Genomic DNA, 22,663 nt, shown 5'->3' with positions numbered 1-22,663 from the left:
GGTATTCTATTCTATTATCCTTTTGTTCAGAAACATGCAGTAGACTTCACTATCCCAACCCCACCACCCCAGAACTACCAGTACAAATTCAAACTCCTCAGACTAGTAGGTAATGCTTTACAATCTTGGTGGCCTTATTACCAAGTATTCCAGTGTAATAAATTTACCTCTAAGTACACTGATCCATTCAACAATGGATCAAATGAAGTTTCATCTCTGCCTTTGTCCATATGGTTCTCTCTCTTGCACCTAGTGTCCTCTCCTTTGTGCACCATGAATTTAAATGCTGCCCAATCCCTCAAAACCTTGCATTCTTGTGAATCCATGTCCACTCAGAATGCAGTGATCTCTCTATCAGCTGAGCTTATACAGCACAGCATATATTGCCCATGTCATTTATTTCACAGCTCATATAAGACTACCAGTCAATATATCTGGGTTCTCCTTCTGCCTTTAGGTCTTACTGGTCAATGCTGCTCATCATCCAGAACCTCGGACCCTGACCCTGGGGCTCAGGGCTCTGGAAAGTGACAGAGCTAGCAGGTTAAAGGGGGGAATTACCTGACACTGAGTTTTCAGGTAACTGGTGGTTTGTAAAGCTGCCCTCTCAATCCATCTATTGTAAACCTTCTGAATGCAATTGAAACCTGATTTCACTTACATATAGAGTCAATTTCAGGGCTGTATCTCCTTAAGATTATCTATTTAACCATGTTTAGCTTTTTATGAAATTAAAAAAAAATCCCATGACAGTATGACTCTGTGGATACACATGGGCAAAGCACACTTGTTTCCAATTGTAAGTTTAAGTCTCCTAACTTAATGGCCCAGAGACTTACTCAAATTGACCCCCTGACCATATGAAATAGGGAAAAGTTTGACAATAAACTGACCCCTACTACTTCTTAAAGGGATTCTTTCTAGCTCTCCATGAGATGGAGGATGCTTCAATTGTTTCAAGTTATTTTTTAAAAACTTACCTTCTGTATTAATATCAATAGTGTGTATTGATTCCAAGGCAGAAGAGCAGTAAGGTCTAGGCAGTGCAGGTTAAGTGACTTGCCCAGGGCCACGTAGCTGGAAAGTGCTTAATGTCATATTTGAACCCAAGACTTCCTGTCTCTAGACTTGGTTCTTAATCTTGTAGCTGCCCCCGATATATTAACAAACTCTCTTTGAAATGATCTTCCAAATTTCTGATTCAGTAGTAGTTTCCAGTACTTTAAAAATGTTGGACTTATTAAGCCCTATAGATGCTTTATTATTTCATCCTGAAGACATATTAATTATTATACAGTTTATTTAAACCAATAATGTCACTTGACTCCAAAAAATCTCCAACAATTCCAGAGATAGCTATAGGAAATTTTGAATTAACCCTCATCCTTGAACCATCCAAAGCATTTCAGTTTTGGATCTCCTCACCCTGATCTTCCCTGAAGCTGGATTTGAACCCAGGAGCTCCTCTCTGTGAGGCTGGCTCTCAAACCACTGAGCCACCTAGTTGCCCCCAGAATGCTTGATTTTCATTCCTAAAGAGTTAATTATAATTTCTTTGTTCAATATATACTTTAATTGCCTTAGGTGTTCCCTATCAGTCAGGTGATATCTAAATGATCTGCTTAATGGACATGTAATGTTTTAATTGGTGCTTGAATAGTTTTTAATTAGTATCATTGAATGTAATATTATTGTGCTAAAGTTTTATCCTTTTTAGGTATTATATCTATTTGAACAAGGACTTTTAAAGACAAGGCTTTAAATAAATGGCTAATTTAAGGAATATTTGGTAGAGATCCAAAATTTCTTGGTACAAAATAAGTGGCCTTCTTTCTCAGTTTTTTTTTTTTTAAATTCAGAACATGACAGAAAACCTCTCAAGAGTTGTCAAACTATATGACTACTACCGACTTTGCTGATTCATATAGGCAAAAATGATACTGCCAGAAACAATCTATGAAACATTTCTAAAGATTAAAAAGCCATGGGAAAGAAATTTAAATCCTTAGGGGCCTTTTGTTACTGATGCCAAGGATAGACAAGAGGTTTAGAAGAGAATAGCAATTTTAATGATTGTGGAAATATTTGTGATGGATAATCATAAATCAAAGTCAGCCTATTTAATGCATACAGATTTGGGGCCAAAGGATATTTTAGAACTTTCCCCCACTACCTCAACTACTTGGTTTACATCAATCACTTGGGGTTGACTACAATGATTATATAATTGCTTATAAGAAAAGAGAAGAGGATACAGTTGGGAAGCTCTCTTTATTATAAAAGATTCTGGAATATTGTAAAATATTCCATATGCATCTTTGACACTACTGTCCCAGTTAATGACTTCTGAAGGTGTAAGAACATGATACAGTGGTATATCAGAGGTCAATTGCTTCCAAACAATTCTCATTAAGCTACTGCAGAGAGTCAATCACCAGATGACTGGTGCTCCATTTCCCTCTTTTGAAAAAGTATCAATGGGAAAAAAAAAGGAGAAGAAACTGACTGATTTCTTCAAATCACACATAATTAGACTATATGATTCAAGACAAGAAGTAGCAACCATACCACAATATTTTTGGTTAATCATTGTAAGAAGTGAAGTCCTTAAGAATTCTTCTTGTAGGTAAAATGTCGTCATGTTATTTTTAGGTAAAGTGTGGTTGTTGTAATGTCCTGAAAAATTGACCACACGGAGAAGCCAGCTCAGAGTGATCACAAATCTACTCTAAACCCTCTAGAACATTGTGGTTTCCTGCAATATTCAGCTAGCCAAGAGACAGATGATTCAATCTTTTCCATAATGTTCTTCCAATATTCCTTTTAAAAATTTATTTCCCAGTCTTCTGAAGGAATTATTCTTAATATTAAGCCAGAACAATCTCCATGCTAAACCTTGATATGCATGCTGATATAGTGAACATGCTTGTCAGCTAGAATTCATCTAAAATTTTGCCCACAAGCAAATGACATATAAATTTCTTGTTTCATTGCTGGCTTTGGAATAAATCCAATAAAAGTTATTTCTACATATGGTTCAATTTTAAATACAAGCTATTCAGAGATTATAACACATTTAGCATCAAACTGATGGCTGACTTTGCAAGCTGTTCAGAGAAGAGAGGAAAATTGTTCTAGTCACCCAACAGAAGATCATAGCAAAAGAAACTTCAGAAATAGTTAGAAAAAGACTTTCATTTACCCTCATTGTCCTTCAGTGTGAAGTTGGGGTTCAGAGCCAGACCTTCATCTAGAAAGAAGTGGAATCTTGGTCCATTTGCAAAATCATCTTTATCAGTAGCACTAATTGTGTGTATAACCTGAAAGGGGAAAAACACTGCATTGAAATTAGCCTAGGTATCACTTAGTTTTCATTGCATTTTATAACAAATGGATCCCCCCCAAATAATTCTTAAATGAACCCTATTTTTCTATTTGAAATCTTCAAATCCACCTCATTCAAAAGTGATCATTACCCTGTTTTTCTCAGCATGAAATATTTTAGGAAAAGTCATATGGAATAAGTTCTAATCATGCATGGTTTATTATTTTCTGCCATGACTCCACCATGTTTATTCTAAGATTTCTTTATCACAGGCTGTACCTTGGGGCCTCTTAGATGTAAAATTCTGTATAAACACCTGTTTGGGAAGACATGAGATATGGCTCAAACAAGTATAAATGTCCCAGTGTTGATGTAAAGTACTCTAAGCAATAACGGTTGGTTTCAGTCAATAAATGCAAACAGAATTGAATCATAAAATCCACTAGTAGGGAACAGAGGTCATCTAATCAGACCCCTAGACAGGACGGGTTAAGTCGCCCAAAGCCACACAGCTAGTTAGTGGTACAGTCAGAAAGAAGGGCACAGGCCTCCTGACTCCTAGTCTAGCACCATTTCCAGTGCTGCCTCTTTTTGTAATCCTTTCACTCTCTCGTTGCTAAGACAGAAGACTTGTTTAAATTCAGAATTGACAGACACTCTGGACGAGAACTGGGTGGAAATCCATAAACCAAAATGAATCCCAGATTGCCTGAGAATGGAAAAAAAAGTGAGTGATCAAAATAATTCTATAGCATCCCGTCTCAAAAACAAAACAAAACAAACCCTTTCTGTGGCCAGTTTGAAATTGTATGTTCTAATTTTTAAGCATGTGACCTTCAACTACTGCTTAGGAAAACAATACCTACAAACTCCAATGGAATGTGGAAAAATAATAGGATGGTCAATGGTTAAACAAACAAAGAACACGAAAGTTGGATTTCTTTTGATTTTAATTCCCCATCTAATTTTTCCTTTCTTGCTTGCTTCAAAGGCGGCCTTTAAAAGCTATCCCAGCTGCTAGTTAATAGTGTTTCTGTACACATATCCTAAGCTGCTGCAGATGTCAATAGACATGAGCAATGGGAATCTAGGCCCACTGTTGTTAGCACTTAAAACTAACTTAGATAATTCACTTCCCCTCCATCCCTTCTTGTTTTAAAGCAAAAATACCAGGAAAAATGAAGTAGGGGAAGTGTGTGATCTGAGTAAATGTGGTAATACGTCCTTCATAACATCTTTCACATCTAATTCCTTTTCTCCACTCACTTGGATGCTACTTTAGTTCAGACATTCATTACCTCTCAGCTGGACTATAATAAGGCCCTTTTAAATGGTCTTCAGGCTTACAGTCCTTCCCTTTTGCAATCCATCTTCCAACGAGCTGACAAAATAATTGCCCTAAGTCATGTATCTGTCTGATAATGTCACCGTCTTGTTCTGTAGCTTTCAGAGACTTCCTGTAGTCTCTAGGATAAAATGCAAACCCTTCAATCTGTTTTAAGGTCCTCCATAGCCTGCCTTGAACCTTCCTTTTCAGCCTTGTCTCACATTGCTCCACTATATTCCAATAAAAGTAGCTTAAGGTTGTTCTTGAAGTTGACATACAGTTTACCCTCTCCACATTGGTCCTGAAAGGTACTCACTTCAGTTCCTCTCAGAATCCCTGCCTTCCTTCAAGGCTTAGATCAAATGTCCCCTCCTTTATGAAGCTAAGCACAATCTCCCTCCAGTTTTTAATGCTCTATTCCTCTTAAAACTACTATCCTCCAGTAGAATGTATACTCTGGATGCTACAGATAGTTTTAGATTTGTCTTTGCTTTTCTAAGATCTGTTACAATGACTTGCACATAAAAAAGTGCTTAATAAATTTTGTTGTTATTTGCTAAGATCAAATATTATAGTCACTTATCTTCAGAGCCCCATTTGTATAAAAGCATTTGGTTTTCTCAAAAATCCTGTTTTCATCCTCTTCTTTTCCAAACTTTAAACATTGGAAGGGGTGATATCTTTTTTAAACATTTTTATTTCTTCTTCTTGTCCTACACATATCATTATCTTCATTTTTAAAATGAAGGACTTGAAGCTCTGAGAAATCAAGAGACTTGCTCATGGTTAAACAGTAGGCAATTTTTCAAAGCAGATTTCTCTTACTTTGACTTTTAAGGTATTTCCCTTTCACCATGCCATGTAAGCCTATTATCTGGAAAGGACTCTGCTAATGAGTTAGTGCAGTCCATTCATTTAGAAATGAAAAAGAGAAATCCCCAAATGGATAAGGCATTTGTCCAATGTCATAAATCTAAAGAGAAAACAGAACCACAAAAGAACTTAGTTCAGATTAGAATCTACCGATCTTCCCATTATAACACACTGCCTCCTTGGAGGGGGAAAATTTTCAACACAGCCTAATTTGTCTAAACTGTGTCTATACCATATCACAGAGTTCCTTACTTCTTTTCAATTCCCTTAAATGTTATAAACATTCAGAGGCAAAGGACTGTAGTTTGAATTATATTTATCCACAGTACATTTTTTTTTATCAGATGTATTTGTCCAAACCACAGGGCAAATTTTATTGATGTTTAAAGATTTTTTCATCCTGACCATAAATATGTCCAAATCTTCCCAATTCCTTAAAAAACACAACCTTATTTTGATCCTTAAGTGTTTTCCAGGTAGTATTCTATATCCCTCCAAGCTCTGGAAGAATGAAACATACTCATAATTAATTATGTATTTATATGTCAGATGCTATGCTAATCCTATATATGCAAAGAGGAAAATGAAGAAAGATAAATTCTGGATTAAAGGAAATTATATTCTAATACATTTTTTAAAGTATAGTGGAATGATGGCCAGGGAGGGGAATTTTGGTCAATCATATATATGGTGAATATTGTAAAAAAATGATTATTTCTGTTCCAGGAATGGTGTCTCATTACTGTTAGCAAAGCTAGAGTTGAGGGATGGGAAGGCAGAGGGACAGGCGCTGGAGCTCTTTGTCAACAGTATCTTAACTGCAAAATCCACTGGCTTTTATCCTGTCCACAACCTCCTTACTGTTTCTCCTGCTCTGGACACCACAGACCAACCCCTTATACCATGATCTTAGTCCTCCAATATGATCATTCCTTTTAAAGTTTCTTTCGTTGGTTAGGAGAGTAAAAAAAAAGACAGAAGGAGGAGAGGGAAGAGAAGTTGGGAGAAGATATGGGAAGGGCAGAGGGGAGACAGGGAGAAAAGGGGGAAAGGGAAGAGGAAAGAGAATGGAAGGAGAATATCAACAACTGAGTAAGGTAAGGAAAAGGCTCATTTAGGTTTAGAAACTAGCCCCTGAGCTCTATTTCAAATGAAGTGAGGGTTTTTATAAGCTGAAGGTAAAGGAAAAACAGACAGGGAACAGATAGCAGGATATTTTGCCTGGAATGGAGAATATGTGAAGGGGAATAATATGCACAAAACTAGAAAAATAGGTTTGTGAAATATCATAGAACTATGGAAGTTTTAAATGCCTGCCTGATAATTTTACATTTTTATTTTATAGATACTAGAAAATTGCTAGAGATTTGGGAATAAGGAAGTAATGTGGGGATTTTAGGAATATCAAAATGGCAGCTGTGTGGAAGAGAGAGGAAGAGATGTTAATTGACCTCCTCTATGATCACCTATCCTATGTTACGAATTGTCTGCTTTAACTGAAATCATCAGCACCTCAAACTTAATATGTTCAAAATGCAACTCATCCTTTTCTTTAAAATCACTTCACTATACTCTTCTCAAGTTCCTCTACACTAGTCACACATATTTGCAATTTATGAGGCTTTCTAGATGTGTTTCTCCATGTCTTGTCAATATTAGACAGGTCTCTTCCTTTCTCACCACTTGATTTGAACACACCAGCCTGCTTCTAGCCCCTCTCCTAGACAGTTACCAAAAATTTCCTAATGTTCTTCCTGCTTCTGCTACCACCCTCCATTCAACTGAGCTTTCAATTAACCCTTCTTCCTTTAGCAAAGATCTTGCCATGTTGGTCTTCTGTTGAAAATCCTTGAATTGTCTCCCTTCTGCTTCAGGGGAGGGGGAGAGGAGGATTAAAACTTAGGCTGGAATTTATGACCTTCTACATTCCAACTTTTATTTGGCTTGATTGAGGTCCATCATTATCCCTGCATCTTAGAAGTCTCCTCTCTTCAACTCAAATATCATCTTTGTTATAAATGATACTCCCAGTTGTTAATCTCTTCTTCCTCCTCGAAACTGTATTTTATCTGCTTCTTTATGTATAAATTCTTAGGATACAACATTCAAATTTTCATATCTGTGCTATTAGCTGTACTTTCACTCTATCTTTCAAAATTCTTACTCAAATGATATCTTATATAAATGAGGTCATTGTTTATATTCTTGGATGATAGTAGACCTTCCTCACAAATTGCAGGTTTATTTTTATATATACTTCTTTATATACATGTTGCCTTTCCCATTGTAAGTTTTTTGAGAGAAAAGATAATTTCCTTTCTGTGTTTGTATCTCTGGCAACTAGTACTGTGGTTCTTATGGAGTAGATAATTTATAAATGTGCTTTATTGATTGGCAAGAGAGGCATGTAAGGAAGAAGACAAAATGTAAAAAAAAATGGAGTATTTAGTAGGCATATAAAATTATTCAAGAAACTAATTTTAATAATATATTTTTCAATTTTCACTGATGTGATAAGCATCAGTCAAAAATGGAGTTGTGAGATGTCAGCCAAGATTTATTTGTCTCATCAATGACTGTCTGTATATATATCTTAGAGGCAGTGAGTTGGTTCAGTGGACAGAGTGCTAGGCTTGGAGTCAGGATGACCCAAGTTCAAGTCCATCCTTAGATGTTAGCTTTGTAACTGTGAGAAAGTCACTTAACCTCTGTTCATCTTCATCTACTAGAAAACGAAAATGACTCCAATATTTTTGCCAAGAAAACCCCATAGCAGTATTGGCATGCTATGGTCCATGAGGTCATGAAGAATTATATATGAGTAAATTGTTGAACAACATATATTCCTGATGGCTTTCATATTTTCAAGTATTGGTGATTTCTATTTAAAGATGATTTTTACCAGGAAACTGTTGCTGGATAATCTATAACTTTTAATCAGAAATTTTAGAAGCCTCAAGGTTATAATGTTGACTTATTATTGAAGGTTCTCTATTCATTCTTCAAAGTTTTCTGGAACCAGTTCTGATGAAACAAAGAGGAAACCTCATCCTCACTTCCTTTTAAAGAGTTTTTGAGTGGAAATTGTATTACAGTGCTCTCCCAGATTGATTTAATTCTAGATTCATGTAGAAGATTAGCTCTCTTCTAGCTCTCATTGTTCACTGTCTAAACTCATATTTAAAACTTTCTACATACAAAAGTAGAACTTTAACATCTGTATACTCTTTGGTTTTTACTTGAGAATGAGATTTCATTCATTCAAATACTATTTGTTCCAGATTGCCAAAATTATTGTATTATTTTCATTATTAACCATAGAGTTAAGTTTGAATTATATTTATGTGATCTCATTTATTGGGAAAAGTTTAACAAAATATCAGATACTTTGAGCAAAAAGAGTCTGTCTTCAGTGTCATCTATCAAGCTTCTGCTGGAGCGGAAATTTTATAACACATTCTCTATAAGCAGTCACACAGTTCTAATTGAAATGATTTTTATTCTTTTTCAGTGGATATCATTAGACTGCTGAGCCAAATAAAATAATATTAAATTTAATAGACATAAATGTAGAGTCTTAAATTTGAGAATAGACATTCAAAAAAAAAAAGAGGAAGGGATGCCAAGATTATAGATATTCTGAAAAAGATATGTGGATTTTAGTGGATTAGGAGCACTGCAGGATTATGTGGAAGACAATAATGCTAATAGGGGGTTAGGCTGCATTAAGAGAGGCATAGTGTCCAGGTAATCTTGGTCCAAGTAGTCCAGCAGATAGTCTTGGTACACTATACAATCATCAGATTATATTCTATTCTACTTTTTAGAGGGCAAGTTGATAAATTGGAGAGCACAGTTCTTATGTGGAAGGGCCTTGAGCTGATGTCATATGACTATCATTTGAAAGAACTATAGAAGCTCACTTTGAAGATGAGACAGAGACAGGAATCCCAATGGCCCCATTCAAGTATTTGCACTGTCCTATAAAAGAAGGACTTTTTTTTTGGCCCAGTGAGTGGAAGAAGAATCAATATATGGAAGCTGCCAAGAAACAAATTTAAACTTAATACAATAAAAATCTTACTAACTGGACTGGACTGTCTCTGGAAAGAACAACTGTTCCCTCACGTGTTCCTCCACATGCAAAAAATCATTGCACTTGATGGTCTAGGCTGTCTATTCCAAAACTGAGTTCCATGTTATTCCCCAGGCTTCCAATCAATCATTCTTCTCCATTTCATCCCCATACTGGATGACAAAACAAATTACATTGTTCCACTATTTAATCCAACAAACTCTAATACTTAGAAGATATTTAGAATTTAGATATGGAAAATACTTTAAATATTATTTACTGTAATCCCTTTATTTTACAAATAATGGAGCTAATATTTGAAAATGGAAAAGACCTTGTCTTAATATACCTGGACTTTGTCTTTTAGGGAATTTAAGCAAAGATGATAAAAAACCCTTTCCAATGATTACATAAGACTTAATGGGATGATATTAGGATAGTTTAGGTTCTTAAGACAATACATATCAGAGTAATTAATTAATGACTATTATTTTTTTCCTTTTAAATATTATTTTATTTGGTCATTTTCAAACATTATTACTTGGAAACAAAGATCATTTTCTTTTCCTCCCTCCCCCTCCCATCACCCCTCCCATAGCCGACATGCAATTCCACTGGGTATCACATGTGTCCATGATTCGAACCCATTCCCATGTTGTTGGTATTTGCTATTTGTTGGTATTTGTTGGTAAATGGTTTTCATTTAGAGTCTCTCCTCAATCATGTCCCCTCAACTCCTGTAGTCAAGCAATTGCTTTTCCTCGGTGTTTTTACTCCCCCAATTTGTCCTCTGCTTCTGGCTAGTGTTTTTTCTCCTAGATCCCTGCAGAATGTTCAGGGACATTGTATTGACACTAATGGAGAAGTCCATTACTTTCAATTGTACCACAGTGTTTCAGTCTCTGAGTACAATGTTTTCCTTGTTCTGCTCCTTTCGCTCTGCATCACTTCCTGGTGGTTGTTCCAGTCTCCATGGAATTCCTCCACTTTATTATTCCTTTTAGCACAATAGTATTCTATCAACAACATATACCACAATTTGTTCAGCCACTCCCCATTTGAAGGGCATCCCTTCATTTTCCAATTTTTGGCCACCACAAAGAGCGGAGCTATGAATATTCTTGTACAAGTCTTTTTCCTTATTATCTCTTTGGGGTACAAACCCAGCAGTGCTATGGCTGGATCAAAGGGCAGACAGTCTTTTATCACCCTTTGGGCATAGTTCCAAATTTCCCTCCAGAATGGTTGGATTAATTCACAACTCCACCAGCAATGCATTAATGTCCCAACTTTGCCACATCCCCTCCAACATTCATTACTTTCCTTTGCTGTCATGTTAGCCAATCTGCTAGGTGAGACGTGATACTTCAGAGTTGTTTTGATTTGCATCTCTCTGATTATAAGAGATGTAGAGCACTTTTTCATGTGCTTATTAATAGTTTTGATTTCTTTGGCTGAAAACTGCCTGTTCATGTTTCTTGTCCATTTATCAATTGGAGAATGGCTTGATTTTTTTGTACAATTGATTTAGCTCTTTATAAATTTGAGTAATTAGACTTTTGTCAGAGGTTTTTGTTATGAAAATTGTTTCCCAATTTGTTGCTTCCCCTCTTATTTTGGTTACATTGGTTTTGTTTGTACAAAACCTTTTTAATTTGATGTAATAAAAATTGTTCATTTTACATTGTGACTCTTTCTATGTCTTGCTTGGTTTTAAAGTATTTCCCTTCCCACAGGTCTGACATGTATACTATTCTGTGTCCACCTAATTTACTTATAATTTCCTTCTTTATGTGTAAGTCATTCACCCATTCTGAGTTTATCAGGGTGTGAGGTGTTGATCCAAACCTAATCTCTCCCACACTGTCTTCCAGTTTTCCCAGCAGTTTCTGTCAAATAGTGGGCTTTTGTCCAGAAGCTGGGGTCTTTGGGTTTGTCATACACATACTGTCTTGCTGAGGTCATTTATTTACCCAAAGTCTATTCCACTGATCCTCCTTTCTGCCTCTTAGCAAGTACCAAATTGTTTTGATGACCACTGCTTTACAATAAAGTTTGAGATCTGGGACTGTAAGGCCACCTTCCTTTGTATTTTTTTTTTCATTATTTCCCTGGATATCCTTGATCCTTTGTTCTTCCAAATGAACGTTGTTATGTTTTTTTTTTCTAAATAAGTAACAACATTTTTTGGAAGTTCAATGGGTATAGCACTAAATAGATAAATAAGTTTGGGTAGGATGGTCATTTATATTATATTGGCTCGTCCTACCCATGACAGTTAATGTTTTTCCAATTGCTCAAGTTTAGTTTTAGTTGTGTGGAGAGTGCTTTTTAGTTGTGTTCATATAGTTCCTGTGTTTGTCTTGGAAAATAGATTCCTAAGTATTTTATCTTGTCTAAGGTGATTTTGAAAGGTAGTTCTCTTTCTAATTCTTTCTGCTGAGCTCTGTTGGAATTATATAGAAATGCTGATGACTTATGAGGATTTATTTTGTATCCTGCAACTTTGCTAAAGTTGTTGATTATTTCGACTAGCTTTTTGGTTGATTCTCAAGAGTTCTTTAAGTAGACCATCATATCATCTGCAAAGAGTGATAAGTTGGTCTCCTCCTTGGCTATTTTAATGCCTTCAATTTCTTTTTCTTCTCTAATTGCTGCTGCTAGTGTTTCTAGTACAATGTTAAATAATAGAGGTGGTAATTGGCCTCCTTGCTTCACTTCTGATGTTATTGGGAATGCATCTAGCTTATTCCCATTGCAGATGATGTTAGCTGATGGTTTTAAATATATATTGTTTATTATTTTTAGGAAAGCCCCTTCTATTCCTATGCTTTCTAGTGTTTTTTTTTGTTTTTAAACCCTTACCTTCCGTCTTGGAGTCAATACTGTGTATTGGTTTTAAGGCAGAAGAGTGGTAAGGGCTAGGCAATGGGGGTCAAGTGACTTGCCCAGGATCACACAGCTGGGAAGTGTCTGAGGCCAGATTTGAACCTAGGACCTCCCGTCTCTAGGCCTGGCTCTCAATCCACTGAGCCACCCATCTGCCCCCTCTTTCTAGTGTTTTTAATAGGAATGGGTGTTGTATTTTATCAAAGGCTTTTTCTGCATCTATTAAGATAATCATGCGATTTTTGTTGGCTTGCTTATTGATATGGTCGATTATATGGATGGTTTTCCTAATATTGAACCAGCCCTGCATTCCTGGTATAAATGCTACTTGATCATAGTGAATGATCCTACTGATCACTTGCTGGAGTCTTTTTGCTAGTATCTTATTTAAGATTTTTGCATCTATATTCATTAGGGAGATTGGTCTATAGTTTTCTTTCTCTGTTTTTGACCTGCCTGGCTTTGAAATCAGTACCATGCTTGTTTCATAAAAGGAATTTGGTAGAACTCCCTCTTTTCTTATTATGTCAATTAGTTTGTATATTATTGGGATTAGCTGTTCTTTGAATGTTTGATAGAATTCACTTGTGAATCCATCAGGCCCTGGGGATTTTTTCTTAGGGAGTTCTTTGATGGCCTGTGGGATTTCTTTTTCTGATGGGATTGTTTAAAAATTCTATTTCTTCTTCTGTTAATCTAGGTAATTTATATTTTTGTAAATATTCATCCATATTGCCAGATTGGTATATTTATTGCCATATAATTGGGCAAAGTAGTTTTTAATGAATGCCTTAATTTCCTCTTCATTGGAGGTGAGGTCCCCCTTTTTATCTTTGATGCTGTTAATTTGCTTTTCTTCTTTCCTTTTTTAATTAGATTGACCAGTACTTTGTCTATTTTGTTTGTTTTCTCAAAGTACCAGCTTCTAGTCTTATTTATTAGTTCAATAGTTCTATCACTTTTGATTTTATTAATTTCTCCCTTAATTTTTAGGATCTCTAGTTTGGTTTTATTCTGGGGGTTTTTAATTTGTTTGCTTTCAAGTTTTTTTATTTGCATTTCCAATTCATTGATCTCTGCCCTCCCTAATTTTTTAATATATGCACTCACGGATATGAATTTTTCTCTGAGTACTGCTTTGGCTGCATCCCATAAGGTTTGAAAGGATGTCTCACCATTGTCATTTTCCTCAATGAAATTATTAATTGTTTCTATGATTTCTTTTCTAACTAACTGATTTTGGAGTATCATTTTATTTAATTTCTAATTAATTTTTGATTTGGCTCTCCATGTACCCTTACTGATCATTATTTTTATTGCCTTATGATCTGAAAAGTTTGCATTTATTATTTCTGCTTTTCTGCATTTGTATGCCATGTTTCTGTGACCTAATGTATGATTAATCTTTGTGAATGTGCCATATGGTGCTGAGAAGAAGGTTTATTCCTTTTTGTCCCTATTTATTTTTCTCCATATGTCTATTAACTCTAATTTTTCTAAGGTTTCATTTACCTCTTTTACCTCTTTCTTATTTATTTTTTGGTTTGATTTATCTAAATTTGATAGTGGTTTGTTCAAGTCTCCCACTAATATGGTTTTACTGTCTATTTCCTCCTTCAATTCTCCTAGTTTCTCCATTAAAAATTTGGATGCTATACCAGTTGGTGCATACATGTTGATTAGTGTATTTCCTCATTGTCTATACTCCCTTTTAACAAAATATAATTACCTTCCCTATCCCTTTTGATCAGGCCTATTTTTGCTTTGGCTTTGTCAGATATCATGATTGCAACTCCTGCCTTATTTCTATCAGTTGAGGCCCAAAAGGTCTTACTCCAGGCCTTACGGTCGTTCAGTGTGGAAATTGCAACTTGTTGTGTGACCCTGATTGGCATTCCTTTATATCTAAATTGTCTTTTTCTGGCTTCTTATAAGATGCTTGAAAGCTTTGGGGTTTGGCAATTATATTCCTGGGAGTTGTCTTTGGGGATTTAGTGTATAGGGTGTTCTTTGAACTCTTTCAATGAGTATTTTACCCCCTTCTAGAATCTCTGGGCAGTTTTCTTGGGTGATATCTTTTATTATGATATCCAGATTACTGTTTATTTCTGGCTTTTCTGGTAGACCAATGATTCTCAGATTGTCTCTCCTTCTTCCATTTTCCAGGTCTGTCACCTTGTCAGTGAGATATTTTATGTTATCTTCTAAATTCTTAGTCTTTTGACTTTGCTTTATTAATTCTTTCTCTTTTGCAAGATCATTGTCTTCCAGTTGCCTGATTCTGATTTTTAAAGACTGGTTTTCCCTTTCAGTTTGGTCTGTCCTACTTTTTGAGGCTTCAAGGCTGTTTCTGCAATTGCGTGTTTTCATCCTTCAGATTGCTGAGTTCCTTTTGCATTATTTCCAATTTTTCCTGCCAGAAGGCTTCCATCTTTTTGATAACTTCCAATTTAAAGTTTTCAAGAGCTTGTGGAGAATTTCCATTTCTTTTGGAAGGTTTTGGAGCATTTTTTGTGTATTTCTTCTTCTATTTCCTCTGTATACTGTATTTTCCCTCCATAAAATGTATCCAAAGTCACCCCTTTCTTCTTGTTTTTCTTGGTGTTGGGAGTCTGTTGTTCCTGAGCACTGTTTGCCATCTCTATGGTTTTTTTTCCTCCCCTTTCCAGTCTGAAATCTGAGTTATGAGGGCTTGCTTTCTGTGTAAGGGTCTAATGATCAAGGCTTTAGCCTCGGGCAAATTCTAGGTTCTTTGTAGCTGCACTGTCTTCTCAGGGGAGCCCAGGGTCTGCCCTCCCCTGCCTGCCAGCGTTTTGGGTTTTACTGTTCTCAGGTGTAGGTCTTTGGTGGTCTTAGTTAGCTCCCAAGACCTGTGGGTACCCCTTGTTCACTTCAGGGGATTCCTTTGTGCATTCATTGATTATAGTGAGCTAGTTCTGGGAGCCTGAGATCTGAGTTCCCCTTACCCACCTGCCGGGGTTTTGGGTATTACTACTCACAGGAGTAGGTCCTTGGTGGTCTTAGTCAGGTCCCAGAGCTGGGGCTGCCTGTTGTTCAGTCCTGGTGTACCCCTCCCTCACTTGTTGATTCTGGCCTGTGCTGACTTAAACTCTGGCTCCCATCAGTGTGGTGGGTGGGGGAGGGTATGTCAGCTTTTCATTCCCTTATATTGTGGAAATGCCAGAATCCCACCTACCTTCAGTGCTGCGCTTTAGTGTGGGGTCTCTCCGTTCTTATGAGGATGGTTGGGTTTTTTTTGGGGGGGGGCTTTTGAGGTCGTCTGTGTCATTGGGTCTGTGGAGAGGAAGCAAGCTGCATCCACTCTGCAGCCATGCTTACCCGGAAGTCCATTAATGACTATTATTGAGCACAAGGTATTATGGGATGAGTAAAACATGCAGAAATGTGAACTAAACCTTTTGTTCTCAAAGAGATTATAACCTAGAGGAAGGAGAAAGAAAGCTATATACCCCCAAAAGTTTTTAGTATCTATTTTCTCATTTATAAAATAATTAGACTTGATGATATCTAAAGTCTGCTTACACTAGATGATATCTAAGGTCTTTTCCCAGAACTAAATTCTATGATCCTAATTTACAGTATAGTTTTTTTTTTAAGTTACTACTGATTCCCTAGCTCAGGCCCTAATAAACACCTGAAAATTCTCAGGTTCAATAAAATATATTCATTCCACTTTATATAGTTCCTTTAGTATTACACATTATAATATGTCCTATATGGTATTAAATATAGTTCTGCTGTTGCATGAAATAGGTGCTCAACAAACTTTTAAAAGAATGGATAAATTTAAATACAATTAAAAAAAGAAAAGTAAATGTACCTTTTCAGTAAAATAGCTAGCCCTGTAATGGTAGGAAATATCAATGAAGATCTTAAATAGATCTTTCATTTTTGCTAACACTTTTTTGAAGATAGCTACCATTCTGACTTTCAGTTAAATCCAGCCAAAATGAGCTCTTCTGTTTCTTTAACTTGTCTTTAAGTCTCTGCCAACAGTTCACATAAAGAAGCAAAAACATTTATTGCATCCTTGGCAATTGTTTGTTTTATGAGGATTCTATTTTCATCTCATATAAGTCAAGCTCTAGAGGCACATTTGATATCTAAAATATTCCTGTGCTTGAGTTAAGAGAGTCTTTCTTGCTTTATGATAATTTATTTAACCTATCAATTTTCATGTGTAAGATGGTACTGGAATTGGCCATTGAGGGATGGTTAGAAGACAGAAAGATAGAAAGGAGTAGGGGAGGGCATTCTAAGCAGTTAGGGCCTGAATAAAGAAACAAAAGTGAGAATTCACATGCTTTTTCTTGGTAGCAGTAAGTAAAATATTTGTGTGTAATAAATGCTTTACCTGGAGTAATATAGGCAAAAATCACAGGGAAGTATACGGGTGCCAGATTGTGAAAGACCTCCAAAGCCAGGATAAGGGACCTATTTTCTGGGCACTAATGAGTCATATACTCTTCTCGTGAACAGACAATGTGAGTAAAGTATGAACAAAATGCATGGAAGGACAAAATACGAAGCCAAATTTACTCTGGTGTATTATACAGTGCTTGAGAAGACCCTTCTTCAAATCTAACTCTGATATCATTAACTATTTCCATGAATTTGTTGATTTATAAACATACTCCCTCTGAGATTGCACATCTTAAAATGGAGGTAATAACACCTTATTAACTGACTATTTGCTATGTACAGGCAGTTATATAACTTCTCACTGCTTTAAGCAACTCTTTTAAGACTACGAGTTTTAGAATTCTTGTCACTCTGCATCAGGAGAGGGAGTTCACTCACTGGGAAAATCCTGTGCCAAAGAAGTCACAGGTCCAAATCCTAGTCTGTTCCCCTGACTCCACCAAAAACCAAATACCAACAACTTCTGGAACCTTCTTCAAATGACCTAATATATGTAAAGCACCCCACAAATATTAGTTGTTGTTACCAAAGGATGCAGTAAGGGTGTGTGTTTTTAATTGAATTAATTAGTAGATCAATATAGTCTCAAGTTGAGTTTTACTAATTATTTCATTTGATCTACACTCTATAAAAAAAGCCAGGAAGGCATAATTAAATTAGTCCTGGAACATAGTAAAAAAAAATGGCAATGTCACCTAATGTATAGAGCTGGCTTTCTGTCTCTCACATATTCAGTCAGTGAGGCCCTAGACAAATCACTTATCCTTTGAGTGAGAGGGGATGTCTGTCATAGTAGTTTACACCAATAAATATAGACTAATATCTGATTCTTCTGGAATTGTGATAATTTTTTTCTTTCACTAACTGGGATCATCTTTATTATACTTGACATCTTTGAAATTTATTGTGGATACTATTTTTTGTCATTACATTTTTAAAAGTCTAATGAATTGCCAAGCCCTTTTATTTTCTAGCAAAGGCTGGCCCTTAGTCAACATTTTCCCAGTATAATCTTTTTTTTTTTTCAGGAAGGCACAGGTTCTTATCTCAACTAATAAATTATCTTTCACCTTACAAAAAAAAAACCCAATTAGTGATTTTGCTAATAGTATTTGCTCCCTGTTTCTAGTCATTAACCTAAGCTTGAGAGGTGGCACAGACACAGACTAAATTTGATATACTCCCTAGCAATCAGATTTAATGATCTCCCTAAACTCCCGACTTTTGGCAGTGACAAAAGGGTGAGGTTACAGGAGGCGGACAAAATTCACTGGCTCCTTTTTCATCCCTCTAACTTTTCCTCTTAATCTGCTGTAAATTTAGTTCTGAGAGAAAGGAAAGAGGATAGAATAGCAAGTCATGATAGAAAATAAAATGTCCTTTTTTACAAAGTTCTTAGCAAAGGTAGGTATTATAGCTTTGGAACAAAGTTCTGCTTTGGAAAATGACTTCAAATTTCATACATGAATGAATTTCTTATTAATATTTCTTTTACTTCAATGAAGTTTAAATTCATTTCCTAAATGAAAAATACACAAACTCTGAAGAATGGTTTGTAGCTCTTCATATTGATACCTAAATTAGCCTGGGTGCTACTATCTGCAGTTTAAATTCTTGCTTCCAAAAAAGCCCCAACTCCTTCCCAAGGCCACATATATTTACATTTAGATACAAGGTATTCATAAAGGGAAGACACTGGGGACTCTGAAAGCAATCGATTCTTCATTGAACTACACATAACTCTGCAACATAAATGAGCTCCAGAAAATTGACTTCTAACACCTCTTTCTCACTTTTACTCTGGCTAAAACACTGTACAAGTACTTAAAAGCACTAAGTATGAAGAAAAATCTCCAATAATCAGGACAGCAATTCTGACTGTAAACAATGGAAACATCTCAGCTTTAAAACCTGTGATTGCTAAAGATCATTTCCAAAACCACCAAACTGATTTCTTTTATCATTTAGAGTGAAAGGTTCTTTCAGGTTTCACAGTGCTTCATGAAGACAGTGAATTAGTAATACTAATATAAAAGACTATGGACAGCATCAATGGCATGATTAATTATTCTAATTTCCCCATTAAGAATCCAACAAAGCATATGAAATTCAATATTCTGAATTATTGACCAATACATCAATTAAAATCACATATTAGAGCCTTCTCATGAAAAAGAAAAAATTTAAGAAAAAAATATTATTAATATTGCTATCAAAATATTTCAGTCATGAATGCATGAAATCTGTAAATTTTCCAGTGTCGGAGAACTTCTGCTATAAGAACTTTTTGCATTAATGCAGATCAGGATTAGTTTATGACTTGGTAAATGAGTATTAAAATTTGCTTGAGGGATATGTCATTACTAAGAAGAAAAATGTGCCTATTAAAATTAAAATGTGACCAGTAATTAAACATTGATTCCAAGTATTCACATACCAACATTGAGAGAAAATGCTATTTGAAGTAAGTTTCAAAGAAACATTAACATCTAGGTCCCAGTTGGTATTGAGGTCAAATTGCCGTAATTATTAGTGGTTTAGGTTTTTATCAACTGTCTAAATGGATCTTTGCTTTCCTTCTTACTTTACAGAAGACCCCAAAGTCCAGGTCATTAGTCAAATCATGATATCTGGGAAACGCTGAAAATGGTGCATTTGGAAACTTGTAATGCTATGTTTTTCTTTCAGGATTATTGCTTTCCTATTTCCCCATGACGTCAGATGTAGCTTTGCACATAGTATGAAATAAATGTATCTTGAGCTGAAGTGATAAATTCATATCCTTTTTGATACTAGGGAAGAATAGTCTAATTGAGTACATCAAAAAGGAAAGGTTTTAAATAACCTTGTTCATTAAGTGTTAAAATTATCAAATGTTGTCATTTTAATTTTATTTCAGAAGTTTAGAGTGATAAGAACCTCAACCCCTTCCTAGTGTATGAGAGTCATCTATTGAATCTTTGACATATAAAGATAGCATTAATGGAAAGAAGGCTGCTAATTTTGTCTCTTTCAGTGAAGGAGAAAGCATATATAAGACTAATGACTTACCTGGCCAGGCTTAGAATTTTCACAAACAATAATATCATACTCCTTAGCAAGCTCTGGTGGATTGTCATTGACATCCAGGACTCTAATGCCAACAGCAACATGGCTCAGCAAGCTAGGATTATCTGTAAAACACACAAAGAGGTATTCTGTCATTTTAGTATACATCATTTAGTGTCTTTATTAAACCAGATCTTAACATCAGAGCTTGTCACCTGCTCAAGGTGCTATAGCAGGATATGAGACAACTTTATGGATCCATTCTTTGCTGAGACTCATTAACACCAGTAAATAAGAAATATGAACACTAAGGCATAACAGGAGTGCTAAAATAATGTTTTGTCATATCAAGGAAATTACATGTTATTCAGGAATTGAAGTGAGAGAAAATTGTCAGATTTCATTGTATGCTGTCAGAGTCTAAGAAATGAAGAATTGATTTGATCATGAATCTAAGAAAAGCAGTGTGGTACTTAAAAAAAATTAAAAACCCAACAAATCATTGTCCTTAATCTTTAAAGAGGGTTTTGTGATTTTAAAAGATTCTGTTAAATAGATCTTAAGAAAACAGAAGGAAAAGGTCTGAATCTTTTTAAAAAGTGCTTTATAACAATAGCTCATATTTCTATTTCTAGTTCATATGGTGCTTTCATCACAATATTTTTATGAAATAATTAAAGTAAATATATTTATTCCCCCCCCCCCTTCCTATTCCCTTTTTCTTCCTTTCTCCCTCCAAGCAGAATGGAATAGTAGACAGAGAGCTGGCATATAAATCAAGATCTGTGTTCAAGTCTTACCTCTTATGTGTTTTGCCCATGTTATCCTCAGCCTATCATACTCTTTAGGCAAGGTATTTACAGAAGGTTTGATGTAGTGAATAATGCTGGACTTGAAATAAGGAGGACTTGGATTCAAATTTTTGCTCCGCTACTTAGTAGAATTTGCCTACAATACTGTGACTTTGGGCAAGTCCCCTAATAGTTTCTGTGCCTCAGTTTTTTCATCCTTTCAATGAAGGATCTAGGTAGATGATCCTTAAGGTCCCGTTAGGTCCCTATGATCCTAAAACATCTAACCTTTTAGATACTAATGCGGTACTTTAAGATACCTAATATTAATTTATTAGTACAGTTTCTTCAATTGAGGGAATCCCTTATGTCAATGAAATTATAAGTGAGAGAGAAAGGCAGAGTGAGTGACAAGAAGAGGCAGAGTGATATACATCAACAGAGAAATAGAAATGTTATAATTTATTGGTAAGGAAACTGAGTCTCCTAAATATTAAGTGACAATGTCACATCTAGTAAATGTTTTTTTCTTTTTTTAATTATATTTTTCTTTTCCAGATTATACATAGATATAATTTTAAATAATTGCTTTCCTACAATTTGCAATCCATGTCCTCTCCCTTCCTCCCTCTCCTCCCCCTTCACTTAGATGGCAGGTAATAGGATGTGGTTAGACATGTACATGTCCAACATGAAGACAACATATGTTGCCCACATGAGAAAAAGAACTCATGAAGGAAGTAAAGTGGAAAATTGTATGCTTCAATCTGCATTCATATCCATCACTTCCTTTTATGGCAGTAGATAATCTTTTTTAATACTAGTTTCTTGGAGCCTTGAATTGCTAAAAATCCTTAATTATTTACAGTTCATCATCATACATTATGGCTGTTACTTTGTACATTCTCCTTGTTCTGCTCACTTCACTTTGCATCACTTCATGTAAGTCTTTACAAGTAGTTTATGCTCGTCCTGTTCATTTCTTATGGCAAAATAGTATCCCATTACAATTATATAGCAGAGCTTGTTCAGCTGTTCCCCTATTGATGGACATCAGTTTCTAGTTCTTTGCCACCCCAAAAAGAGGACAATAAATGTCTCTGTGCTAGGAGGTTCTTTCCCCCTCTCTTTGGTCTCTTTTGGATTCAGATATAGTAGTGGTATTGCTGGGTACATCTAGTAAACATTTTAGCCAAGAATTCAAACATAAATTTTTCGACACCAAAGCTAGTGTTGTTTCCACGGCATCAACATTGCCTCTCAAGTCCTGCCTGCTCCAATAGTGACTTAAAAATTTTCAGATGAGGAAAGCATAAGGGGTTGACTAAGCCTTTTTTTTAAAAAAAATTCTGTTTCTCCTCTACCCTTATCTGCAATTTCCTACACTTAGTCAATACTTAATAACACTTGAGGAGTAATGGATCATCCATCAGAACCTAACAGGTACCTGATATATAAATCATAGCAGACAGTACAAAATGATATTTTAGACTCAGGAGTGAAATTAACTCCTGAGTGAGAATTTTCCCCCCATTTCTAGAGGGATTAAGGAACATAGTGCTGAAATGTGGCAATTGGCTAGAGGGGACTAAATGTGCACATCACTTGTGTTAGGCTTTTATAGAAGATGTTTTGCCTATTATTTGGTCTATTTTAGAAAATATTAGCATTGGAAGGAGTCTTAGAAATTATCTACTCACATGTTCATAGCAGTATTTATGTAGTAGTTTAAGGATTGCAAATTGCTTTATGCATATTATCCCAATGATCCTCAAAACAATTAAGTGAGAGAGATGCTACTTTTTCTCATTCTACATATGAGGAAATTGAAGCTGAGAAGGGTTAAATGACTTTTCTAAGGTTGCACAACTGGTAAGTATATAAGGCAGGAT

General features: G+C 35.6%; 1 protein-coding gene across 8 annotated transcripts in view; it reads right to left on the bottom strand.

The window, feature by feature from the left end:
* Positions 1-22,663, bottom strand: part of CDH18 (cadherin 18) — a 1,512,838-nt gene that overhangs the window by 70,316 nt on the left and 1,419,859 nt on the right. For all 8 annotated transcript variants that reach the window (XM_056824266.1, XM_056824267.1, XM_056824271.1 and 5 more), the window contains 2 exons: positions 19,984-20,105; positions 3,203-3,320 (listed from right to left, as the gene is read on the bottom strand). In XM_056824266.1, the coding sequence (XP_056680244.1) occupies positions 3,203-3,320; positions 19,984-20,105 (240 nt within the window). The remainder of the gene's footprint in view (positions 1-3,202; positions 3,321-19,983; positions 20,106-22,663) is intronic.

The sequence above is a fragment of the Monodelphis domestica genome, chromosome 3 (assembly GCF_027887165.1).
Source record: "Monodelphis domestica isolate mMonDom1 chromosome 3, mMonDom1.pri, whole genome shotgun sequence".
Classification (NCBI taxonomy): Eukaryota; Metazoa; Chordata; class Mammalia; order Didelphimorphia; family Didelphidae; genus Monodelphis; species Monodelphis domestica.
This window is presented reverse-complemented; position numbering and strand designations above follow the sequence as displayed.